Genomic DNA, 23,550 nt, shown 5'->3' with positions numbered 1-23,550 from the left:
TGTGTATGTCGCTTTGTTAGAAACATGATGATCCTGAAAACTTTTCTCTCATTCATGTCTATGCTGCTGCTCACACTAATGAGTATAGTGAGTGGATGGATCCTGTCGCTGCAGATAATTATGTAATCAGTGTTAATTTTGTTAAATAAATGATGTAACATATGAATAATTTATTTCTTATTTTTATTTTTTTTAATACGTTGCTTATTAACTATCATTACCTTTAAAATTGCAGGCGAAAATGATGGAGATGCAGTCGGCTTCTGGGGAATCCTCTCCTAGTGATATAGACATATTCACGCAAGTGTTCGGTTCCTCAACCTCATCGACTTCACAAATTAATAATCTTACTAAAGATTTAAAAGCTGCATGGCGTCAGAATGAGTATATGAGGTCGAGACAACAAGAGTTAGAGTCTCTCTTAGAACAATAGTCTCATTTAGAGATGCGTTTGCAGGACCAACAGAGAGACCAGGAGGAAAGAATACGCAATAAAGTCTAAGAGCAAGTGCAACGAGAGATGATGGTGCAAATGGAGAGTGTCATGTCGTTGCAACAGAATCACGATGGGCGAGAGAAAAAGAAGAAATAAATTTTATCAGTATTGGGGTGCAAATGGAGAGTGTCATGTCGTTGCAACAGAATCGCGATGGGCGAGAGAAAAAGAAGAAATAAATTTTATCAGTATTGGCAGCTAGTTTTAATATCTAATTTTAAAATTTTATAAGACATTGTTACTTGTTAATTGATGGTATGTAATATGATACAATTGGTATATTTTTAAATTTTATGAAATTAGTATTTCTGATCTGTACGTTCGAATGTAAATTAAAAATGTTCGAACGTTGGTTCACATTCAAACCAACATTCAAACGTGAATACATAAAATTGGATAGTAACATTCGAATGTAGGCCTCTACGTTCAAACGTACTCACACTCAAAGAACAAAACGTTCTAACGATTAAACGATTAACGTTCGAACAAAGCCCCAAACATACCACTTGCATTTGAACGCTCCTTCGTTTACATTCGAAATAACGTCCGAACGATAAACCCGTTACGTTTGAACATTTGTCCGTTAACGTTCGAACGTTTATTATAATGAATGTTCGGATGCATAAACATTTGAATGTAAATATGATATGTTCGAACTATAATCAATGAACATCAAATTCTCTCATTCGAACGCCAATCGATCGGGTTGCCATTCGAACGTTCAACCAAACGGAACACCTTCAACCGTCACTAAAAATATTTTTAGTGACGTTTTAACAGTAAACCGTCACCAATTATTTTTTGTGATGCACATTAGGTGACAGTCGTGGTGACGGTTTCAAACCTACACCAAATATTTTTAGTGCCGTTTTGTCAATTTTTTGTGACGATTTCCTCTATCACAAAAGACAAATTGTGTTGTAGTGGCTAGAGTAGACTAAAATTTTTATTTAGCTTAGTTTGAATTAATTCTTTGTTTTGAAAGAGCATCTTTCTACTAAGAATCATATAAAATAACACAAGTTCCCATTAACCTATTTCATTGTACCACCACAACTAAAATTATATAGGTTGGAATTAGCTCTAATCTCATTTGTAAGGATCAAAGATAAACTTTAGTCACATCTACATTTGATAATCAGGAGGGTAAAAAATTAGTCAACGGTATAATTAAAATTCCTTTCAATCATTGCGATGGTCAAGAACTTCTCCCTTTCAGACAATGACAGACCTAAGGGGCAGGTGGGGCCCACCGCCATCCGAATTTTTAAAAAGAGAACGTATCATGTTAGGTGTATTTTTCTTAATTGATATATTTTGAAAATTTAAAACCCTTTAACAACCTAAAGATCTATATAATTAAAAAAATGTACACATTTAGGCTTTGTTAATATTGAGAATCTACAATTTCTTAAAAAGCTTTTGGCTTTCAAAATCTCTAAAAGTAAACAAATTCTATATTAAAAAGCCTCATAGCCAATTTCTCTATTCTTCACTGAGTCCCTTCTAAGATCTTTGATCTTTGTTTTAATACATTTCATCCTTTCTGCACGTAAATTTGACATTATTGAAGCCTACATATATATATCCATGCGATCGATTGAGGGTAAAGTAAATCCCATTAACTATATACAAGCTCTCTGCCTCCCTTTTGCTCTATGCATGTTACAAGGAGAAGATCAGGAAGAAGATTGAAGTGATCATGCAGTCAAATCCCCTCTCAATGTTATTTATACATCATCTTTTATATTCTCCTTCTTCTTTGATTACTATGTTTCATGTCAACTTTTGCAAGACTTTTATTCAAGTCTTTATGAGTTCAAACGGGTTTTATTCCCAACATTAATAATACTTTTATATCACAAATTATGTAATGATTTAATATAGCATATTAATATATACTAATTAATTTGCCCTCCTCCAAAAATGAACTCTTGAATCCGCCACCGGTCTTAGAAAATATCATGATCAGATCGCATCTATAAATTTAGAGCATGCATTACCATCGAGATTGCATCATTATAAGATTAACCATACCTAAATATAATAAAAAAAAAAAGAGAAAAATACAATCACATGCATGGCCTTATGCCCTTGCACGAAATTCTAAGATAAATGCTACAAGAAATTCTTACACCACACACATCTACCTAACTAATATGTAATTTATTATTTTGATCTTTCTATTCAAACATACATGACATATTAATTCAGAATTAAGATAAAATGAAAATAAATGACAAATCCATATTGATTAAGTAGAGGTGTGTTGTGTAAAACTTCTATATAAAATTTCTCTCTTTCTAAACGTTTCTTTTACGATATCACAATATCATGACCACAAAGAAATACGGTTGCCACATAGAATGCAATGCATATGATTGAAGATATATATTCCATAACAAATAAAATATACATGCCCCCCACGTGTAAAGGTCCCATGCATGGACTCCAAGTGAAGCAAAGTAAGAGAGAGAGAGAGAGAGAGAGAGAGTTTCACATGGCTTTCTAATTAACCTTTATTATTTCATCCTTCCTTTTAACTCCAACTCCATTTCCTAAATACATTATCACTAGAAATGCTTGATAAAGATTAGAAAAGAAGTGTGTAGGAGTTATCTAGCTAGGACCATCCTCGAATATAATATATAATATATAATATAATATAATATATATATATATATATATATTTATTCGATAGCATGCACCAACCTGCAGTTAATCTTATTCAGATCTCCAGCTCCCATGTGCTGCAGCCTGCCTACACCCATTAAACTAATCTTCTTTTACATGATAATTTATTACAAGATCGATCAGAGATGTATTAAAGCATGCATGCATGCAGCCCCTAACCCATCATGCACACAATTAATCAAAATGTCCTTAAATATATCATATATATATATAGATGCAGATAATGCATGTATAATTAATTGCAGTACATGATGATAATCAATGCATTCAGTATTAGCATACATACATATATATTTAGTTCTGAAAAGTCGGTTAAAGACTGTACAGTAATTGATTAAAAGTTTCGATAGTGTGATGGTGGGGAATTAAGTATTGGCCAATTGCCAAGCTGGGACTGTTAAATTAATATATATATATATATATATATATATTTATATATATGAAAAAGCTATGCACATGGTAGGGCACTTATTCATTGGTTGATATGAGTTGGATCATTATTATTGAGAGAGAGACAGAGAGAGAGAGATGTATTTGCAGATAAGAAACCAAACCCATGCTGCTGTGCAAGTTGGCAGAGATTATTTTTTCCATTAAAAAGGGCCATAGGATGGGGGTGGGATGGCCCTCCTACTTAATTAGCCATGTCACCCTATATATATATATATAATCCCAGAATATCAAAGAAATTAAATCCCTGCTAATTAATTACTATATATCCAGCTCAAAAAAAAAATACTATATATCCATATATATATATATATATATATATATACATGGGATGGGGAAAAAAGATGAAAGTTGGACCACCAATTAATGAGGTAATTCACTAGAAAATTAAAGCTACATGAGTCATCGCCATTATATTTGTAAATAATTAATAGTACTAAGCTGCACTGACGGCGATCGAGCAAATTGCTATAACATGAAGACGTTTCAATTAAGCTGCATGCATGCCACCAAGTAAAATCAGAAACATTAATTATTATTTTTTCTTCTCTTCATCTAACTCATGCATATATAAAGCATGTGTTTATTTTCTAATAAACTATATATATTATACATACATACATATATATATATATATAATATATATCATCATGGATATATATTTTTATATCGTAATCATAAAGCCTTGTGAAGTTTGCAGTACTACTTCATTCATGTACGTGATAATTGGAATATTACTAGCTAAGATCTGCTAGCTAGTTTGATGATCATGCATATAAATTAACCTCTAGAGACAGCTAGCATTAAGCAATGAATATAAATCGAGTTATTCTATTTTTAAATTGTGTATATAATATATCATTTATTTTATTTAAATAGTAAAATCTGATATATAAAATTTAAAATTTAAAATTAAATTATATCATAATATAAACAATTTATTAAATTAGCTGCTCGAGAATATATATATATATATATATAATTGTTATATATAGGATCATATATGTATAGGGCATAGCTGATCAGGACACTATTACCGGCCTAAAGCTAGCTAGCAATGGTCTTGAAAAGGACGATTTTTCTCGTACGTAGTATCTGAGGGAGAGGTTGTATATATAATGATGATGATTACTTGATAAGATATATAGGTACAATAATATATAGGTATTTATCAACATCAGATAATTACAACATCACGTGTCGTACGTACTACTAGTCTCTATTATCTGTATCGGTGATCTCGTCGTATTGATCAGCTTCAGGGCAAGCTTAGGTTCATCGGTTCATGATTTTTCTTAATCTATAGGTGGGATTGGGGTTTAAATTTGATTCTCTTCGAGACCCTGTCTTGTACATACCATCTGGTTTAAAGGATCTTGCATGACAGATTTCATAATATTTATTACATGTAAATATATTTTCCTGATTTTATTATCTCTTGATCATCTAAAAGAACATATAAAACATATATATATATATATATATATATATATATATATATAAACCCTCAATGACTAATGTGTTTGGGAATTTGATCATTTTCATCAGCACCAAGAATCCCATTTATTTCATGACCACTAATGCATGATTGATGTCTATATATGATTAATGTCTTGGGAATTTCATTTTCATCAGCAACAAGAATCCCATTTATTTCACTATCAATGCATGATTTCTTCACTCCCCTCCTTTACAATTAATTTTTTTTCATTTTGTACGGATTGTTTCGATCTATAATATTTTTTTACTTCTTTTCTTATTAAAATCTTAAGATACGATACTATAAATATAGAGAAATTATATAAAAATAAATTCACAAATTGATATAATTTTATATGATTTGTTAAATAAAAATAACTGATCTACAATATGAGATATCGCATCATATTTTTTTATGGAACTTAGGAAATGAAATTGGCAATTGGAGTTATTACAAATTGAATAATAAGGATGAATATCTGAATACCCATGCACTATCTTTCTTCGTCCAAACCAAGCATGGAAGAAAAAAAGCAAAGTTCTAAAAAATAAAATAGAAAATTAGAAACCTGAAAGTACATGATGATCTGCTTCTTCTGCTTTCAAACCTAGCTATCTGCCTTTCATTCTCTTAACTCTCCATGCTCGTGTGTAACACGTGCATTGATGAAGATGAAGAAGATGACGCAGCTGCTGCATGCTGGGCAAGCTTATTTCTCTCTCAATTCAAATATTGCTCCCGTTTGCCTTTCGAAACGGTTTATTCACCAACAAATCAATAAATTAGAAAAATCTGGTACACTGCCATCGATCCAAGGTTTCCCTCCTTGACAAAGCTACCGACAAATGGAAGAAGGTAATGGTGATGGAAGTTAGAAAGAATTAAAATTATCAAGCTTTCCTCTCGGAAGTTAGCTAGGGATCTTCCATGATGTGAACTTCTGAACCTCTATCTCTCTCTCTCTCTCTCTCTCTCTCTCTCTCTCTCTCTCTCTACATATATATGCATATATATATGCATCTATATATATATATGCATGTATACATATATTTGTATATATATGATACAGTTTTGGCGAGGAGGACCTGATCACCATTGGCCATGGATGTGGAGCTCTATTGAACCACGGCCAAAAAGGAGGGTGCCCCATTTCCTCCTCCATTAGGGGGCCCTGCATTCTGTCTCTGAAACTCTATCTTATAATCCATTTTCCCCTCCTCTTCCAAGTCTTCGTCCTCGTCTTCATCTTCGTCTTCCTCTTGATCAATATTGTCGCTATCAGCATCCTCAATTTTATCATATTCATCTAGAATTAGTCGTTGTTGTGGTTGATGATGTTGCTCCCGCTCCTCCATTAACTCCTTCACAATGTCTTCTGGCTTCAAATTGGAAAACAAGAATCAGCATTTTCTCTTGTTGTCACGTAAGGTGCTGATCATCAGCCAGAAATTAAGCAAGAATATCCCTAATAATGGAATTACTATATTTGATAAAACTTTAGGGAGTGAGTTTACCTTTTTGGGAGCCCCTCCAATTGTTTCTCCAAAGAGGCCTTCTGGCAAAGCAATGCTGCTTGCCTGGGCCTGTACATCTGTACTAGCTGATCCATTTTTGTTATCTGACTCCGTACTGGCAAGTGTAGTTTGTGGTTGTGGCAGTGGTGCAATTTCTGGGGCAACGCTTGGATCCAATTCTATGTTCTCTGGTTGTTGCTGCTGCAGCTGCCGCCTGTTCTGATCAAGGAAACTGCTGTTGCCGCTGCCACCACTGCTAGAGCTGCCAAGTATCTTTTTCCGATAAAGAGCATCTAGTTCGTGAAAATAAGGACAGGTTTTGGCATCTTCGGGACGTTTCTTGTTGCTTTCCTTTACCTTCTTGTAGTACTTATTGATGTTCTCCCATTTTTCCTTGCACCTCTTGGCATTCCTCTTGTAGCCCATCCGCTGCATCCCTGCAGAAATTTCTTCCCAAAGTGGGCCCTTGGGCCCTGCCTCCTGATACCTCGATTCAAGTCCACTCCTCAACTTTATAAGTGCAAGAACCTCTACCTTAGGCCATCTCGAGGAAGCAGGTTCAAAGCTCCCTCCTCCCCCACTAATTATTTCCTGTGGTAGTACCTGTTGTTCTGGGATTGCCATCACTACTTGGGTATGTCGATGAGAATGTTGTAGAGCTTGCTGCTGTTGTTGCTGCTGCTGCTGCTGTTGTTGCTGCTGCTGCTGTGACGGTTGTGGTGGTTGCGTCGCCGCCGGCACTGGCGAGGGGACATGAGAAGGTGGCACAGCCGGTGGTGGGGCAGCAGGACTGTTGCTTGCAGGTGTAGGTTGTTGGATGGGCTGGCCAGTAATCTTTTGTAGAAAAGCGACTACAGCGGCATCCCTGGAAGCAGAGATGGCCCGGTCCTGAGCCATGAGCTCGTGCTCGCGGGCCAGCCTAGCCATCTCTTGTCTCTTCCAAGCTTCTTCTCTTATCATCCTGTCTTGCTCTCTCTTCTCTATTGCCTCCAAAAATCTCTGCTGCATGACTTCTTGCTTGTGCATTACCTGTTTCATTAGATTCTCGAAGAACTCCATCATTCTGCGGGTGTCACTGCTGCCGCCAGCTTTTTTGGACCCCCGTTTACGCTTGCGGCTGCTTCCTACGTTCGATGGCTCCACCTCTAGGCTCTCCTCCTCGTCATCATCGTCTTCATCGGAGCCCGGAGAAGATGAAGAGCTGTTAGATGAGAAGCTGACACCGATAGGCTGGGCTGCTGGTGCTATGACAGATCCAGAAACGACAGCCGGTGCAAGCACTGCCGCACTAGGATCAGGAGGAAACATGCCGAGACCTGGAAGGACTTGGGGAAGTCTGATATTGGATGAGATCGGCATGGGGCTGCTGATCATGCCACCGATGTCGGTCCCAGTGGAAACAGGAGCAACCACTGGGTTAATTGTGACGGTAGCTGTCGCCGGCGGCACTAGGAGGGAAGCCGAGGCGTTTTTGCCGGCGACGCTACTACTGGCAGCTGAGCTATGGAGAGCCTCAAGCTCGCTGAAAAACTTGTAGCTTTTCCCATCTTGACGACCAGCTCGGCCTTCCTTTGTTCGCTTGTAGTACTTGTGGACGTTTTCGAATTTTTCCTTGCATTTCTTTGCATTCCTTTTGTATCCCAGCTCCGCCAGCTTCCTGGCACCAACCCAGATCTATCTTACTTAAATTTATTCACAAAAAACCCTATCACAATTCAGGTTTTACAAAGATCATATCTTTCAACTGCAAGGAAATTAAAAAGAAAAACAAACCCAGAACTGACTTCTTCTTTCCCTCTGATACATAATCTAAGATTCTAATCGATCGGTTTTATCAGTGGCAAAAAAAAGTGCTCCATAAATAAAGAGCGAAGAGAGAGAAAGTCGGGGAAAAAACGCTACAGCTACCGTCTCTTTTTCCTTTTTGTTTTTAAATTTTATCTCGCAACTAGAAAATACAAAGGAGAGAAGAATTCCTCTTGGGATTTTCAATCACTGGCAGAAAAATAATAAACTAAGTGAATTTTTTTCTTTTTCTTTTTACTGTGTACAAGGGGATTGGCTGCGATTCATGCAGCGGATCTGGGCCGTTCTGAAAAAATAAAAAGGAGAGAGAGCGAGGACGATGGATGGCTAGCTATCTCGTGAATCGTGAGGGAAAGAGATAAGAAGCCATGTGCGCTTTTGTACAGAGAATGAGAGTGCGTGTGTGAGAGGGATCTTGCGAAGAATACCAGCAAGCCCATCAGTCCATTCCATGAATAAACCACCACCACAAAAGCTTTATATCTAAGCTTTTGGCTCACAATGCGTTTAGATAAAGAAAAGGATTTTTTTTCTGTTTTTAGCTGAAAGATTTTTGTGTGCATGTATATGTTTTGTATGCTTTGCGGAAATGGAAGAAACGATATTGGGTTTGAAGAAATTGATCATGATTCAGGTATATATGATTACCTAGAAACATCTTCCCAGAGGGGACCCTTGAGTGTGGCATCACGGAAGACTGCATCCATCTCCGACCTAATCTTGAGAAGTGCCAAGGTCTCTTGACGAGGCCACCGATTTCCGCCGCCAACACCTCCTCCATCTCCGACAGCGGCAGCGAGTGCATCCTCATCTGCACCCGCACCACCGCTCTGTAGAGGCATCAGCTCATCCAAATTCATAGCTGCAGAGGCAGGAGGCCGGCTGCTAATAGGCGAGGCGGCTTCTACCAGCTGGGATTGCTCGCTTTCCATACCCACCGGCTGACCTACTGATGTTGCTGCAGCAGTAGCAGCCATGGCAGGAGTACTACTGCCCATCTCGGCTGACACTCCGTACTGGGATTTAGATACTCCTCCTTCTTGCATCTTTAATCTTCCAATGGACTTGTGCTTCTATTTCCAAATTCTGAAAGATTGTTCAATTTAAAAGTCCTCGTAGCGATAAACGATCCAGCGGATCTTCCTCGACTTCTTCTATACAATTCACTCGATTTCTCTCTACTTTCTTCCTCCCTCATTCACACTCACTCGTCATGAGAGGTGCGGAAGTGGCTTATGCGGGAGAGACAGACAGACAGAGAGAAAGCACAAAGACAAGTTTTGGTGGAAGGCGAAGGTTATGGGATGTCAATAAGTGGGAGAAAAGAAAGGACAGTCGACAACTGGAAAGATAGAAAGCCCAGAAAGTGAATTTCTATGAGTTAGTGCTGCCCTTCAGATTTGATCTTAATTCCTTTGTTTATTCACTATAATTTCTGAAACCCAAAAACCCAAGAAAAAGAAAATAAGATTCAAAGAAAAGCAGGCAGTAAAGAAGAAAGAGAAGATAAGCAGACGAGCGTAATCATCAACATCATCAACTGCACTGGCACTGCCCCTGCCCTGGCTCGGCTCTGCTCTGTTCTGAAAAAAAAAAAATAAAAAAGAATTGACTGGGATGGAAGAGCAAAGTGAAAGAGAAGATGGGGCTGTGTGTGAAAGAAAGTGATAAATGTAGAGAGAGAGAGAGAGAGACAGACAGACAGAGAAATGAATGGAGGTGACGATTATGAGGATTATGATGATTAAGAGAGACAGAGAGAGAAAGAGAGAGAAAGAAATGATAAGACAAAGGAGACGCTGTGTTGTCAGCAGAGTTCTCTCACTTTGCAGCTAATAATTGTTAGAACCATTTACCAACAATTTAATATTACTTTCAAAACAAAAGAAGAAGAAAAAATAAAAATAAAATGGCAAAACAATCCGTCACAGACACAAACACACACGCACTCACAAGTACTCCCACCCATCTTCTTCTCTCCGAATAAAATTCCATCCCTTCTCGTTCCAATCATTTTATCCATCGAATTTACCAAAAACTCCATCTTTCTGTCCACCCGGCGTTTCCTTATTGGGTTTTTGTTTCGCTTTGTCAAGGTCTTGCGCACAGTGGCCCGTACCATATTCTTCTTCTCTTTTCTTTCTTTCTTTTTTTATTTTTAGCGTTCGAAGTCGATAGTTTTATTTTTTTATTACTTTATTTTTTTTAAAAAAAGTTTCAGTGATTCGTTATTTTCTGGGTCGGAACAAACTCGAAGATTGAAGTCTGAGGGCTTTAGGAATCAGAATATCTACGCTCCGACTTGACCAGAGTTAAAATTTAACCCTAATGGAACCACATGGTACCATCCATCACTCACAGCTACTGTTTCCTCTATAATTAATGCTCCACTCCAAATGTAAAATTATTATTTTTATGAATTTTAAATAGATAAATTTTATATAAATTTTTTAAAAAAATTGATATCATTTAAATGAAATGTAAAAAACTTATTATTTATTAGTAAAATTACTTTTTTTCAAGAAAAATATTTGTTGCAAGGGCATAGTACAGATAGCTTGCAAACGAGGTTGACGTGGAGATACTTATTGAGAGAGACCGAGCTAATGGAACTGATGAGAGATAAAGACTGAGCTGATGAGAGAGACGACCCGAGAAATAAGAGATAGAAAGAGTATTGATGAGAGAGAATATGTGCGTTTAGAGAAAGAATAAACAATTCATTTTAAATCTAATGTGGCATGAACGATTGTACGCCGATCATATCTAACGACTGTATATAAAAGAACTGTTTTTACAAAGAGGTAAGATTTGTCTATTTAAACCTTCTACTTAGTATTATTCAAAACTATTTTATTTTCATTTTCATTTTTTTAAAAAAAGAAAGACTTGTAAAATGTGTGCATTCTAATTTCAACATGATTTTAATTTTTCAATTCTCCCATTAAAATGTTCAAAATACTTTATTTATAACTTGATATAGAATAACATGTTTCTCTACATTATTAGCAAGTTAAGTAATGGTAGTCTTTATCCTTAACTTTATCATCTCCTATCATTTTTCTTGATGTGAAACATTTTAAATAATGTGATTAGAAATGACAACATTTAATAAGGAAAAATAGAGATCTACAGTTCGTAACCAAACTTAGTTTAGAGTAAAAAGAAACAGATATATAAAATAAGTCTTTAAAATTTATTAAATATTTAATATTGTCCGAAGATTTACTCAAATAACTATAAATATTATGGAATCAATTTAAAGTTAACTAAAAATACTCTAAGAACTTGAAAAGATTATCTAAATTAATTAAAAATACTACTTTTAAAAGAGAATAGTATCTATTGTTACAAAATAAATCATCTCTCAAAATCCGAAAATGGAGATGCGGTGCGAGGACAGGAAGCAGTTAGGTAGAAGCAAAGAAGGTTAAAAGGCATTAGACATAAACCTGTGGTGGTGTCAGAGATGACTTTAGTTTAGTTTTTAACAAAGTTAAGAGTTGCGGATCGAAAAAGGTTTTATAACAAAGTTGAAGTTGTCGGACCCGTCTATTTCTGACAGCCTTGAATAAGTTACATGTGATTGGGCTGTCTTTAGATTCCGTATTACCTCTTCCTTACCCAGCTAAACCATCACTCATGCTTGCTCATAGCCTCATATGTAGCTGCCCCGTTTTCCTACTCTAACTGCAACCACAATTCCCTTCACTTTCCATCTCGATTATTTTAAATTATAAAATATTATATTTATCTATTTAAATATATAATTTATTATATCAAAATACGTCAATTTATAAATTTATTTTTATATGATATTAAATCATTGAACACAAGACTTGCTGGGTATATAAACGTATGCATGTCGACTTGGATTAATGCGGTATTTGTGAGTTGTACCAAGTATGGTTAAAAAAAAATGGAAAAGAAAAGAATAATAAAATGCCACCGCCGAGTGGTAGGAAGGTTAGGCCCCCCTTGGAAATCTTAAGTATTTTTAATGGTACGAATCACACGTTGTATTATTCCTACATTCGGGACTCTCTTCCCACAAAAGTCACATCCCCATCTCTTTAGAATCGACTATGTTTTGTCTATCAAGTATCAAGTTTAGATTTTCTCTCCCCCTTTTAATTTTTATTATTTCAAGATAAATGTTTTAGATATAAAGATATTTTATAAAAATAAATTTACAAATTAACGTGATTTAACGTGAAACATTAAATTATAAAATTATTTTTATTATAAAATAAATTTAACATATTATATAAAATCATGTAAATTTATAAATTTATTTTGATGATATCTCTTTGTGACTGTAATATTTTTCTGTTACTTCAATACATTAAACGTATACGACTAATATTCCATACGTATTACCAAACTTTTATTATTTGCTTGCATTCACGCGTTGGATCAAGTGACAAGGAATAAAACATGACAACAAATTGTGTTAGATTCAAATATTCTCAACTAAAATTAAATATTAAGTAACAATATATATATATTTATTTAACACGTATCATGAATTTCCCGTCACGATACACGCAATCTTGAAATTATTAATTTTGATAATTGATATTTTCGCTCTTAATAAATATCATTAATAAAACTATATTAGGTCACGTAGTTTTCATTCATCTTAATAATTAAATACATTGTAATTATTAATTATAGTTCCTATTCATAGATAGTAAAATATCACATTGAAAATAAAAAGGAATGAAAGGGAAAGGAGGAAATGGAGTTAGAGGCAGACAAGAACAGAAAGGTACAGCTGTAGAAGAGGGAGGAAGTGGGGCCCTAATCGTGAGGTGGTGGTAAGAACGTGCGTGGCGTTTCTCCAGGATTTGTGAAGAAAAGACCCTAACTGCCAGCCATCTACTGCCCCCCATGCCCACATCACTCCACATGCCTCTTGCTTCTCCCTTCTCACCTCTCTGTTTATTTTTTTCTTTTTTTTTTAAACTACTCTCTCTCTCTCTCTCTCTCTCTCTTCATATATTTATATTAAAAATAAATATTTGATAATAAATTAAATTATAAACTTTTCAACCGTTAAAATAAAAATTTATAAATTTAAATTAATTTTATATTAATTTAACATTTTATCAAATGAATTATGAAATAGGTATTTATGTATTTTTTATATTTAATTCTCTTATATTTATAACTGTACTAGTTGTTTTAACTTTGAAGACCTGTATTATTTTGTGTTTTTACGCGTCAGATCTATCTTATAACAGTGCAGTGAAGTGCAGAGGCAGGCATGGCAGTTTTTGGAGTTTACCGAGAATAGGGCTTTGGATGGATACGTGCGTGTAGGTTGAAAAGTGCTCGGCTTCAGCCCACCTAAATGGCAACTTTGGAGGTTTGAATGGAACGTACACAACGCCCCCCCTCCCCCCTCCCTCTCTGACGGGTGCAAGGCCTTTATAGTAGTGTTGCAGCAGCCCATGTTCAATATGTTTCCAGAGTCGTACAATTAATGTAAAATTACGATCATTTCGGGTAAAAAAAAACTCTGGAATTAAAATAAATCATATATATATATATATAATAAACTCTAGAATTAAATTAAATATTCAATAAATATTATATTATGTGTCTAAACCTCTTCCACTCTAAACTATATATACGAGCTCTCTAGGCCGGGATCCGAATCGAGTATTCACACACCTATGTTTACTTCCTATTTCTATGGCAGTTTTTCTCTGAAAATTGCGGCCTGGTGCATGGGGTCATGCATGCATGCAGTTAGCTTTGATCACCACCAGGCACCAGAACAACCTCAGGGCAGACACTGAATCTGACATTCAAATGACAAATACTATTCAAGAGTCAAAAAAAGAAATGTTCAGCGTACCAAGATATATGTACACTGTTCAAACATCAAAGTACGTACGTAGTTCCCAAATTCTAAGACCCCTCCTCATCGCCTCCAAACAAGGTCCAAAAAGTACAATTAATGCCAAATCTGCTAAGTGAGTAGCCCTCTTTTTTAACCAAACTTCGATCGACATTAGTGGTCATTTCATAGATCCCTACAATAACAGATCAGATGCATCGTGCTAGAGATTTTCTTTTCTTTTGTTTACAATTATAAGGATATTCGAAGTTCATTTTCTTGACTATCTGCAAGTAAGTGTGATTGTGACGCTCCGACTTTCACGTACAAAAAAATAAGGGAATTGTGACGTCAGGATGATGACAACACTGTCACGCATCCCAACAAAATGTGCTCAAGTGTGTGTGCAACATGCAAAGGTGCACAATAAAAGTCGCAGCGGATAATATAAATAAGTCAACTAAGTACCAGAAATTTAAATACAAATATTCAACACAATTTATCTTTAAAAAAATATACAGTCATCCCAAATATAATACAAAAGGTGAATACATAAATTGATAAAAACATAACTCACTAAACAGGAGCAATCCCAGATCACTCCTCCACCGGAGCCAAACTAAGGCTCGTCATCCTCATCTGCATCAAAATCTGCGATACCATAAAATAGTACCACAGGTAAGTATAAACCAAACAACTCTCGGGATAAAAATACATTAATGCAACCAACAATATAGCAAAATACATTTAGCCATAAAATATCATTTTTTCTCAGAAAAATGATTATTTCCAACACACGCCAAAAATCTCATTTTGGCCCAAAATATCCGTAAAACATTTTCCCATAAAATGATTCACACAAACAATCCATTTATCGGACACTGTAGGCGGGAATCGCAGGCAGGACTCTACCACCGTCTCTGCTTACCACCATCCCTACCGCGTGCACCGTAGGCGGGAATCACAGGCGGGACACAACCACCATCCCTGCTTACCACCATCCCTATCGCGTGCACCGTAGGCGGGAATCACAGGCGGGACTCTACCACCATCCCTGCTTACCACCATCCCTACAGTTCCTTTACACACAATGAATACTTAACAGAGCACTGTAGGCGGGAATCACAGGCGGGACACAACCACCATCCCTGCTTACCACCATCCCTACAGTCTCTTTTCCTTTTACTCACATGAAAATCCAATTTCAATAAACACATGAACATGTATGCAATCATGCGAAAACCCAGTTTTCTTTACAAACATGATCATGCATGCAATATGCAATGTACATGAACAAGCCGTAATCAACAACCAACAACCACAATTCACAATGCAACAAACACACAACTCCGTCCACAATCCATCCGACCCCCGAAACTCCTCGGACTCAGTCCGGCAAAACAAACCAATTCACAGATAATATGTGTTAGTGCAAAAATATATTTAAATCACGAAAGTTCTTTAAGGAAAATACTTACAGTGCAATATAATAATTTTCGGAGGATCTCGAAGTTGCAAGTGGTGATTTCTGAGCAACACCACAGTGTAAAATACACTGTGGCCGTGGGTCACAGATACCCACTTTTCAACGAGGACAAACGAAGACCCAAAAATGGTAGGGTAGGGCCTAGAGAGGTCGGTGAAGCCAATGGTGGCGGTGGTTTGCCGTGGGTGGCGGCGGAATGGGCGGTAGAAGACCAAAATGCCCAAATCGGAAATGTAGATGGTGGAGCTTCACCGGTGACGGATCGGAGGTGGGGTTGGGTCCAATGGGTTGCCAAGAGGTCGGGGATGAAGTGGTAGGAAGATGGTGGCCAATGGCGGTGCGACGGCGGCGCAACGGCGGAAAGAGTGCCGCGGCTTCGAAGGGCTACTGGTGGTTAACGGCGGCACGGATGGAGGTGAGGTTGGTGGGGTGAGGTCGCCGGCGGCTAGGGAAGCTAGCGGGCTGGGCGGTGAGGGCCACCGCTGGCTCACGGCGGCGCTGGCGTGAAGGTGGCCCGCGGCTTCGTGGGGTGCGTGTGGGCTACCGGCGGCGAGGTAGGGGCTGAGATTTGGGAGGTGAGGTCGCCGGAGGGAGGGGGAGCTGGTCGGCTGGGCGGTGTCGCGCACGGCGGCGCGACGGCGGCGGGCTGGGGGAGAGGAAGAACGGACGGAGAGAGAGGGAGGGAGAGGGAGTTGCGCGGGAAGGAGAGAAAATAAAGAAGAAAAAGAAAAGAAAGAAAAGAAAAAGGAAGGAAAGAAAAATAGAGGGAAAAGAAATGAGGTCCAATCCTCATAACTTGGGTCACAAAAATGATCCAACGGAGATGATTTTAAAACCACAAGTTAAATAAAATAATTTAAACGTAATGGTAAAGTCAAATTGAAATAATTAAATCCCACAGTAATTAATTTAAATATTAAAAGCAATTTAAATGCATAACAATAAATAAATATTTGGAAAGCACATAAAAATAATTTTCACCAAATTAAAATCATAGAAATAAACTTACTAAAAATCCAACCAATTTTAAAATAAGAGGATAAATTTTTGAACAATCAAAAATAATCCTTCAGTAAAAATACACTGAAATACGGGGTGTTACAGTGATTTTAGAGGTTAACCTTCCGTATGGTTGTTAGACTGATTTATTGAGATCAATTCAGTTAAGTTTAATTTTAAATTGAGTTTAATATTTAAATACTCAACTCTCAAATCACTAAACTCATCTTAACTTAAAATATTTTTATACGTGTGATTCATAACTTTTTTCAATTCAACACATCTTTACACACGAGACTTATTACTTTTTTTAAATTTCAATAAATATATTTAAAATCATTTTAACATTCAAACACATCTTAAGTAGACCCCACAAAAACTTATTTCATCATCTCAACTCATTATTATTTATAGAGAATTTAACTCATATCAACTCAGCTTAATATACAAACGCAACCTTAAACTATTATAATATATATATATATAAAGTTTAATTATTTATTTATTTATTGAGATCTGATACTTGTCACTTCATGATCTCTCATTAAAATTAGAATAAAAAGAAATTAACTGATCTCATGTTCTTTTTCTCCAGTAACGTAAAATTTACTGGATCCTTTTCCAGCACTTATTTATTTATCAAGAAGTGCCACAATATATAGATAGATGAAGCAAAGCAGACCCCACAGTTTCTTGCTTTAAAACTCTCTCTCTCTCTCTCTCTCTCTGATTTTTTTACTTTTTTTGTTCGTTCGTCACTGAAAACCCTACAGTCACTATCATAGATCGAAGCAGTCGAGATCAAAACGTACTGCTCCATGTGTGTGTATCGATCTCTAGTCAACTTCCATACCGTTAGAACATGCCAATCGTACTGAGTTCAATATATATACAAGCCAAAACTGATTGAATCCGAACTACAGCAAACTGTTCATGTGGGAAGGGCAGCACGTACGTAGATTTATTTTACGTATGGAATAATGATTACAAATAAGAAAGATATCCACACAATCGTCACTGCCCCAAAACAATGCTTAGAAGGCAACCCATAAATGTTTAGCCACTTGCAATCTGATATTACCCTAATTTGTTAATGATATCTTTTAGACTATGTTTAAATTGAAAAATCATTTCAACTCATCTTATCTTATATTATAATTTTTTTAAATTTTTACATAAAATACAATAAATAACTCAATTTTTTTAAATTTTAAAATAATAATAATATTAAAAAATAATATTTTATCAATATTTTATTCAACTTTTAACTTTTATCTAAAACTATCTGATCATCATATCTTAGCATCCAAATGAGAGCTTATTGTCGTAGCCCAATATTAATATTCAGTACTGTTAGTGCAAATAACAATTAAAACATATTCATATGTGATTTATAACACAAAATTATATATATATATATATATATATATATATATATATATAGTTGACTTGATCAGTAGGGCGTCGTACTTTGGCTCAAGATCGGATGATGATATTAACATTGCGTGAAAAATTAGTTAAACCGAAAGTTGACTCGACATTGGCTCTGTAATAAGTCGAGATAACTTGTGCCAAGAGTCTCCCTCAATGCTACTTTGGCACCCACTAATTACTGGCTGCCCATCAAACTAGCTTTGAACATTGATATGGTAAATCCACCGGCCAATTAGACCTCATCTCTACCTTTGCTTCTAACATATCTATCCTCAACATATTTTTGTCTCAAACAAGGTACGATCGACTATCGTTTTAGCCTCATCATTAATTCATTTACCAACTTTAAATACTATTAATCAGGCAACATGCAACAACATGAAACCCATGCAGCCTCCCAGCCAAGACACTAAATATTCAAAACCTAAAAAGTCTTTGCAGATTTTTCTATATATATATATATAATGTAACAACCACGATTTTTTTAATTAAGGATTTTAAATTATTTTTTTATTTTATTAGCATCATTATTATAACTAATTAATTTTAATTCTTAATTTATTTCCTTAAAAGCTTCAGATTTCAGCTGCTATTTCCATTTCAATTTCCTCGGATGATCCTTTAATTTTTGAGACGTTACAATGTAAGAGCCGAATCATTCAATTTATATTACATATCCTCAGTGATTTTGACAGAGCAACAAATTTTCATCTCCTTATTTCTCTATTCTCGATCTTATACATCAAGCAAAATTTTCCTTTCTCATAACCTCGCCACCATACGCTGAGTTTAAGTGTTGCTGTGGTAACCTTCAATCTAGCATCCGAGCTCTGCAATTTCTCTCGGTGAGTTTATGTTGCACTTATATTTTTTAGTGATCTCTATTGCTTTCTTTCCCTTCTCCAATTAACCAAACACTTTGTAAATTTTATTTCTACCCACGTCAACCACCACAAGGTGTTGGAGGTTCTCGAGCAACCGTTGAGTTTGCTGACAGGTCATCTTCTGTTAGTAATATTTTTATTTCGGTGAGCATGTTGGCCTTACTTCTTCCATCAGCTTCTCTGTTTCCGTTAGTTTAAACAACACAAATCAATTTCTCACCCCTCATATCTCCTCCACCACACAACATAAAACCATTTGCTTACTCCATCACCGTTGTAGTTTGTCCAGCCACCCAGATCTGTCTGTGCTCAGCGTCCTTTTTCTCTGACAATAAGCCTTAGCGACTTGCTCTCTCTCTCTCTCTCTCTATATGTTCATTTGATTCTCCATGAGCACTACCAAGACTAATCCTTTTCTCTTTTTGAACTCCACTATGATTAGAGCCCACTTTCAGCTACACCGTCGTTGATCTTCACCGGATTTGTCACATCGGTTTCCTCTCACATGACATTTTCTTCTCCATTGAAATGTTCTATTTCTTAAGTTTATTCTTTTGTGCATTGTGCGTCAGACTTTATTTGCTTTCAACTTGGTACAATAAAGCCCCTGCATGTTTTACTTGTCATGAAATTGCCCTTCAGACAATTCAATTTAACCTTCCTTAGAAAGTCTCTAGAAGCCTTATTTATGTGCAATTCCAATTTAGCAACTTAAACACATGTTGTTAAGTTTCACGTAAAGGTTTCTTGAGAGTTTTTGTGAAATGGGCTTAAGTTGTTTTATTATGTGGGCTCTACTTTTATGATAATTTTATTATTAAGTTTAGTATTTTTTTTTTATGGCTGCACTCCAGTGTTGGGCTGATTTAGTTGTTAAAGCACAAAACTATTTTTAAGTTGGGTAATCTATTTAAAGTCAACCCAGTAGCATTATTTTAAGGAACTGGCCCATAAATCTTTTTTGTTTTTTTAGAAAATATGTATGAGTTAAATTATGTCATTTAGTATTAATTTTTTATAAACCAGATTACAACAATATTTTATGAGAATTAAGATTTTATTTCTTAATCATTTTGAATGCAATTAAACCTATGTCATTAAGTGAGTTTTCTGTAACTTGTCAAGTTTAAATTATGCTACTAAGTATAAATGGAAGACTAACTATGATAAATAATTATATGATATTAGTGTACATAACCAAATATTTTAAATTGCTTTTCCTAGAATGTGGTTAATTTAGTGAAATGCGATGATATGTTTTTCTAGAAAATTAGTGACAACTAGTGCTTCGTATAGGTAACAAACTATAAAGTGAGATTATGGAAGCAACACTAAGAGGTAAGTAATTTAATCACAAATTAGGATTAACATATAATTAGACTATTACTATTGAAACCAGTTCTTTTATAGCCGTTCTTTTTATGTACCATGCATGTTACGATCTGTATAAGCATATCAGTCATTATAACATATGATTATATTAATTTTTGGCATCATGTTCAGGTTCAGCATTATAAAGTTATTTATATTAGTATGAATGTCATGCATCTCACATCGCATAAGATACGTAAGTTATCTTAAAGTCAAGTGCAAGATAAAATAAGATAATATCAGTTAATCAAATGCCTTTTCAATTCAGTGTTCAGGGTGGATGTGCAAGCCACGGACTCAAGCGTGGTCCAACGTAGAATGTCAGAATACTACTCAGCGTCTCCCTTGCTGTAGCAGGATGTGGGGCCGATGCACAACCTTGCACACATGATTAAGTGTGTAAGACATTCAAATCAATCAGTTAATTCAGATAAGTTAAGACAGTCTTGCATAGCATGAGCATCAGCATGATACGACAAGAATTTTATTTAGCATGAAAATTTTATGAAAGCCTTTTAATTATTATGTTTACATTGTGGTGAGTTACTCATTTTAGTTTTTTTTTTCATTTTTACCACCCAGATGAGGAGAATGAGGACTACGAGCAGGCGAGCCAAGTTTAGAAAGAACGGAACCTTAGACTATATTTATGATTTATTTTCATTTAGTTGGTTTGAAAACCTGGATATGACTATGTTTTAGACAATGATTTAACTTAAGTTTTCTTTTGGAATAAACAATGTTTTTTTAAAAAAAAAATTATGTAAGTCTCTTACTTGACATTAGTTACGTACGTATGTACGTGACATTCCTAACCTTAGAAGAGAATGAGATGTTATAATATATATATATATATATATATATATATATATATATATATTATGAAGAGGGACAGTACTCTTTATTTTATTGGTAACACTCTATTATAGTGGATAAATACCTTTTACAAGAGGTGGAAGAGCTTTGAGGTTTACATCAATCTCAAAACCAAAGCCATTGTAAAATCATGTATTCTAAAAAAAATTGATCCGTACATTAATAACTGTAAAGTATTTATTACAATAAAAGAGATAAAACAAATATTCAAAAGTATTATTTCCATCTAAAGCTTGGCAAACCAAATTTATCTATAACAAAAAGTCTATACAATTGTCTAGGTAATTGTAAAATAGAAGAAAAAGACAAAGTAATAATTACATGATGCTCCAATGTTAGCTAAGTCATCTACCACATAATTACCTTCATGTATATATGTTCCTCGTCAAAACTTAGAAACTTGTTAAAATCAAGTATATTCTCCCAAATATCCACATACCACAGGGAGGGCTTTTCTTATTTATGTACCAATTAACTACCAGCAAAGCATTCAACTTAACAATGACATCATAAAAATCAAGCTAGTAACACAAAGAAATATCGGCTTTAACTACAGAAATCTCTGCAAAAATATTTGTACAAATCCCCAGATGAATAGAGAAGCCATGTACAAACTGCCCATAGTGATCTCAAATAATACCTAGAGTTACATTTTAAGGCCCCATCAATGTTACGTTTCATTCTACGAGTAGGAGGGTTCAACCAGCAAATTAAACTAAACTTTTTCGATTGGCTTAGTTTGGATCTTCAACTCATCTCAACTTATCTCAACTCATCATTACAATTTTTTCAAATTCCAACACAAAATGTAATAAACAATTCAACTTTTTCAAATCTCAAAATAATAATAATATTAAAAAATAATATTCTAACAATATTTTATCATCTCAACTCAACTCAACTCAGCTCACTTCAACATCCAAACGCACCCTAATCTTTAGCAATGGAATTCTCAAAAAGTTTAAAATAAAAACATCACCATACCTGGATATGCCCCTTGATGGTTTAATCATTAGGTTTAGCTCTTGCAACCATTTCACAATTTTCCATATAATGCATGAAGCAGATCCATTTTTCTTTGTTTTGATGTACCACATTTTAAGCAGCTTTCTATTTAAGTGATTGACTTATGAAATCAATTAAAATACATCTTATCACCTCGTATGATTGAAAATGATAAAATCTAATATGAAAAATAAGATTATTCATTTAAATTATACCAAAGAAAATACACTTTATTAAAAAAAAGTTATAAAAAGAATTGTGTCAGTACAATTACTCGTGTATGAATCGAAAGGTTGCCATTAGGGGTGTAATCGATCTGATTTTTAAAATCTTTTTAGAACCAAATCGGTATATACTGGTTTTAAAAATTTAAGAACCGATACAGACCAATTCATCACCAAAATTGAAACTTTTGATTTTTCCGGTTTCGATCCAGTCCAATCCAGTTTTCCGGTTTACCATTTACACGTGTGACATTATATATGTTTAATATTATATTTTTTTAATACTAAACTTAATTGTGAGAATTTAGTATTTATTATTACCAATTACTAATTCTTTAATGTTTAATTATAATAATATAATATAAATAGTGTCTAACTTATTAGTGAGATTGATAAACTTGAATAATAAGATTAAAATAGTATAATTAGTGTCTAATTATACTAGTATATTAATTTTATATTATAAGATTAATAGACTTAAATAATAATATTAAAATTTCATGTTATATTAATTTGAAATCTAGCATATAATATATATAATAATAATATAAAAATTATATATAATATAAAAAATTAAAAATATATATGCCGGTCTGATTTAATTTAAACCGATTTTCATATTAAAATATAAAAATTGATACCGCACTGATTTTTATTTTTAAAAATCAATATTGTACCAAACTGATTATAAATCGGGTCGGTCTAATCCGATTTAACCGATTTTTCGATTTTTTCTTCCACTCCTATTTGCCACAGATCTTATTGCCCATGACATCACAGCTAAATTCCTTTCTTCTACGGGCCCTATGTTTGCAGAATCACAAGATGAGTGAGCCCGCCCACTATATCAATAATTACAAAACCTCAATATATAATATTAGTATATATGTTGTTACTTTTGAAAACTCCCAAATTATATTTTAAAAAAAATTGAAAATCCTTGACGTTTTCTCATATGTCATTCAATTTATTGTTAATGTTAC

General features: G+C 34.8%; 1 protein-coding gene across 2 annotated transcripts; it reads right to left on the bottom strand.

The window, feature by feature from the left end:
• Positions 1-5,554: 5,554 nt before the first annotated feature.
• Positions 5,555-10,256, bottom strand: LOC121234208 (trihelix transcription factor GTL1-like). Of its 2 annotated transcripts, none has more exons than XM_041130058.1 (3): positions 9,089-10,254; positions 6,635-8,291; positions 5,555-6,499 (listed from the first exon to the last, which is right to left on the bottom strand). In XM_041130058.1, exons 1-3 carry the CDS (start codon positions 9,484-9,486, stop codon positions 6,236-6,238), a joined length of 2,319 nt encoding a protein of 772 aa, XP_040985992.1. In that variant the 5' UTR covers positions 9,487-10,254; the 3' UTR covers positions 5,555-6,235. The 2 variants fall into 2 exon arrangements, with proteins under 2 accessions (XP_040985992.1, XP_040985993.1); XM_041130059.1 differs by having other exon boundaries at positions 6,338-6,495; positions 9,089-10,256.
• Positions 10,257-23,550: the final 13,294 nt, after the last annotated feature.

This window comes from Juglans microcarpa x Juglans regia, chromosome 6D, assembly GCF_004785595.1.
Source record: "Juglans microcarpa x Juglans regia isolate MS1-56 chromosome 6D, Jm3101_v1.0, whole genome shotgun sequence".
NCBI lineage: Eukaryota > Viridiplantae > Streptophyta > Magnoliopsida > Fagales > Juglandaceae > Juglans > Juglans microcarpa x Juglans regia.
Note: the sequence above shows the minus strand (reverse complement) of the source record. Positions and strands in the feature narration are given on the sequence as shown.

Excerpts from the sequence above, each read along its gene's own strand:
- LOC121234208 (XM_041130058.1), bottom strand. The coding sequence starts at position 9,486 with ATGCAAGAAGGAGGAGTATCTAAATCCCAGTACGGAGTGTCAGCCGAG. Across the intron at positions 8,292-9,088 it reads CTCTGGGAAGATGTTTCTAG|GAAGCTGGCGGAGCTGGGAT; the intron begins GTAATCATATAT and ends GGTTGGTGCCAG. Across the intron at positions 6,500-6,634 it reads TTGGAGGGGCTCCCAAAAAG|CCAGAAGACATTGTGAAGGA; the intron begins GTAAACTCACTC and ends TCCAATTTGAAG.